Source organism: Lytechinus variegatus, chromosome 9 (assembly GCF_018143015.1).
Source record: "Lytechinus variegatus isolate NC3 chromosome 9, Lvar_3.0, whole genome shotgun sequence".
Classification (NCBI taxonomy): Eukaryota; Metazoa; Echinodermata; class Echinoidea; order Temnopleuroida; family Toxopneustidae; genus Lytechinus; species Lytechinus variegatus.
The window spans coordinates 25,265,043-25,268,414 of record NC_054748.1 but is presented as its reverse complement, the minus strand read 5'-3'; the positions used below and the strand labels follow the sequence as shown (position 1 = coordinate 25,268,414).

The following is a 3,372-nucleotide window of genomic DNA, read 5'->3' as shown; positions in this document are numbered from 1 at the left end:
CAGAGCTATCTACCCATTTTGGAAAAATTGATGATGCCGAAAAAATGTCTCTGCCGGGAATCGAAATCGAATGCCGTTGCTTTAACCACTAGACCACAGAGACGGACTAGTGGCTAGGGTGACCCCGATCCGATTGACCGTCAGATAGACAGATTTTCGACACCATACCAATTATAATTTCCTTTATCGGGTGAAGGTGAGTTTTGAACAATGACAAGCCGCCATGCCTCAGCTGGATCAAGCTATTGCTTTGATACAGTACACGTATGGGAGAAGAAATACAAATGTGCAAACCATTGTTCTCTTCATCCATTTCTTTACAATATTTAAATAAAAAAAGAGTTGCCTAATAGCTGTTGTGCATGTAAAGCTTTGCACATTTGTATTTCTTCTTCGTCATTGGGGGAAACTTGAAAAATGTAAGTCTAAAATGACGGTATCTTAAATTCTACGCCATGCTTCAGCGGAATCGCTTTGATACAGTACACGTACATGACGTATGGGAGAAAGTATACGTTTAAAAAAATCCGAGTAGAAATCTCCCGATATACATGTATTCAAAATGTTCCAATTATTGCACGATCCTAATATTTGACACAATAATATACACAAAATCACACAGATATTATCACATAAAAAAGCTTAGCTATAGCACAAGCGATATTTTGGATTTTTCTCTTGGTGAAATGACGGAGAAAAGGGGTGCTTGAATATGAGATGAGGTGGAAGAGACAATGTATGAAGTTTGCTCCAGATGAGATGATAGACCCGTATGATAGAAGCCCACACAAGTATCAAGTTGACGGCGTTCTCAAAACACGTGTTTACTAGAGTAAAAAGAGACGGGGGTCATTACCTGATTACTGACCACTTTGTGACATGTTTATTGTCAGGGAGTAGACCACGGTTCTCTGTGAACATGAGTAATAAAAGGCAAAGTTGAGAAATGAAGAAGGATGAAATTTGGACGCCAAAGAACGCCATTGATCAAATGGAGTAAAATGATGATAAATTCATATTCATATCCACGGCCCTCTTTCTTTTCTGTTTTCTTCATTTGCTTCCTTTTCCCTTAGTTGTAAAACTTTTTTGGGGGGGTAGGTGGGGGGCTAGTTTTCCTCCTTATTCCCTTCCTCTTATTTTTTTGTCTCGCCTGCATGAGCAGAACAACACTATAGGCGCTTTTCCGACGGTGTCGGCGTCAACACTGAAATCTTAACCGACGGTTAAGTTTTTGAAATGATACCATAACTTAGAAAGTATATGAACCTTGTTCATGAAACTTGGATATAAGGTTAATCAAGTATTACTGAACATCCCGCCTGAGTTTCTGGTCACACAATTAAGGTTAAACTTCAAGGGTCAATGAACTAATCTGACTATGTTGGGGAAATCAACATCACAATCTTAACCTTAGGTTAAGTCATCATATCTTAGAAAGTATATTGACTTCGTTCATGGAACTTGGCTATGAGGGTAATGTAGTATTACTGAATATGCTGCCCGTATTTCACGTCACATGATCGAGGTCAAACGTCATTTAGGGTCAATGAACTTTGGCCAAGTTCGGGTATTTGTTGAATTACCATCATAACTTTGAGAGTTTAATATAGTTTATGAAATGTGGACAAAGTGTAATCAAGTATTACTACTGTCAAGTCTTAGCTCACATAATCCATTTCAAATGGCATTTACGGACGTAGTATTATAACATTATATGTTATAATACTACGTCCGTATTATAACATATGTTTTGTGAATAATTATTTTATTGTAGTTTCCAAAGTCAGCACTGCTGCTATATTGATTCGTATAATTTAGGCGAGACGGGTTCCACTTGCAAAGAGAAGGGGACAGGGGCAGGGCACTATCGTTTATGAAAAAACGAAAAAACGTAGGTCAAGTGTGACTCACATTTTAAGAGAGTTAATTTATACCCCAGTAACCCTCTTTAATGTTGATGTAATTTGCGTCAAAAATGTATCCATTACTATACGACTCATGTTTTCTTCATTGTCTTTCATTTTGCAGTATTCTAGAATTCCAACCATGGCCGACGCAATGAATGCCACCCCCCAGAGTATGGAGTGTCCTGTTTGTATTTCTATCTACACCGATCCCAAGATTCTGTCTTGTTCTCACACTATCTGCAAGACTTGCCTGGACAAGCTCTTGGGGTGCCATGGTAACTGTCAGATCCGATGCCCTTTCTGCAGAGCTGTAACTCAGGTCCCAAACGAAGATGTTGGCAAACTACAGTCAAATCTTGCTTTGATGAATATGATAGAGGACATGAAGTGTCATCAGGAGCCTGTCTTGATTTGTGGATACAATGGCAAGCCCAGTGATCTTGTTTACCTCCAAAGCTGTGGAAAGTATGTTTGCACCACTTGTCTTAGAGCGCCCCTTGAAGACTTCAGCGGTCATGGCGTCAGAACTATATCAAAAATATCACGCAGATACTGTAAATGCAGAAAGCATCCGGAGGAAGATGAGAAGTGTTTCTGTTCTAGCTGCAGGAGATTCATATGCTTAAGATGTGTTGATATAGAACATAAAGACGAAGGGCACCAGGTCATCGAGGCAACTGCTTATGAGAGCAGACACATGAAAAGTATTGAGGACCTGAAATCAAAGGTGGACAAGAAACGGTCATGCTTACAGAAGTACATTGATTTCATAGACAAACAGATGAAGAGCGTTGACAACGCTAAGAAACAGTGTACCAGTGACATCAACAAAGCATACAAAGAAGCAGTCCGGCAGTTGACAGAGAAGAGAGATAGCCTACTAAGAGAAGTCGATGACAGGACTGAAGGAGTAGAGAAAGAAATGGAATGCATGAAGACCACGGCTAAGAAGCAAATCAATCAGTTGACGACCATTGCTGAGATGGTAACCAAAAGAACAAAGATACCGTTTGATATGGATACTCTGGCTGCACACGACACTCTATGTGAAGAGTTACGGGAGATCATTGATCAAAAGAATCCTGACTACGAGCAGCCGAGGAAATTACGCAATAAGGGGAAAAGTGTAAGTTTTGAGAGAAGCATTGGAGGGGATGAGCTATGCCTTGGGAAGATTGTCAATGAAGTTAAAAGGAAGATGGCTTTCTCAGCTTATAAGGTTTTACGTGTAAGCAACTTTGCTTTGCCTTCTAAGGATAGCATGAACACCATGGTAAATACGCCAGATGGTAGGATTGCATTAGGATGTCACACAGGGGGCGTGAATATCTTCTCTGCAGGTGGTATGCTCCAGCAGACAGTTCTGAAGGATCGAAAGGTTCGTGGGATAGGGTTCCTCTCTGATCGTCATTGTGTAGTCATCGATACTTCAAACAGTATTACACTGTACACACCATATTAA

The 3,372-nt window shown here is 40.1% G+C and overlaps 1 protein-coding gene across 1 annotated transcript; it reads left to right on the top strand.

Annotated features, from left to right (window-relative positions):
- The first annotated feature begins 2,049 nt into the window (after window positions 1–2,049).
- LOC121421901 (tripartite motif-containing protein 2-like) lies at window positions 2,050–3,372 on the top strand. Its single transcript, XM_041616703.1, has one exon. It carries the CDS (start codon window positions 2,050–2,052, stop codon window positions 3,370–3,372), a length of 1,323 nt encoding a protein of 440 aa, XP_041472637.1.

Excerpts from the sequence above, each read along its gene's own strand:
- LOC121421901 (XM_041616703.1), top strand. The coding sequence starts at position 2,050 with ATGGCCGACGCAATGAATGCCACCCCCCAGAGTATGGAGTGTCCTGTT.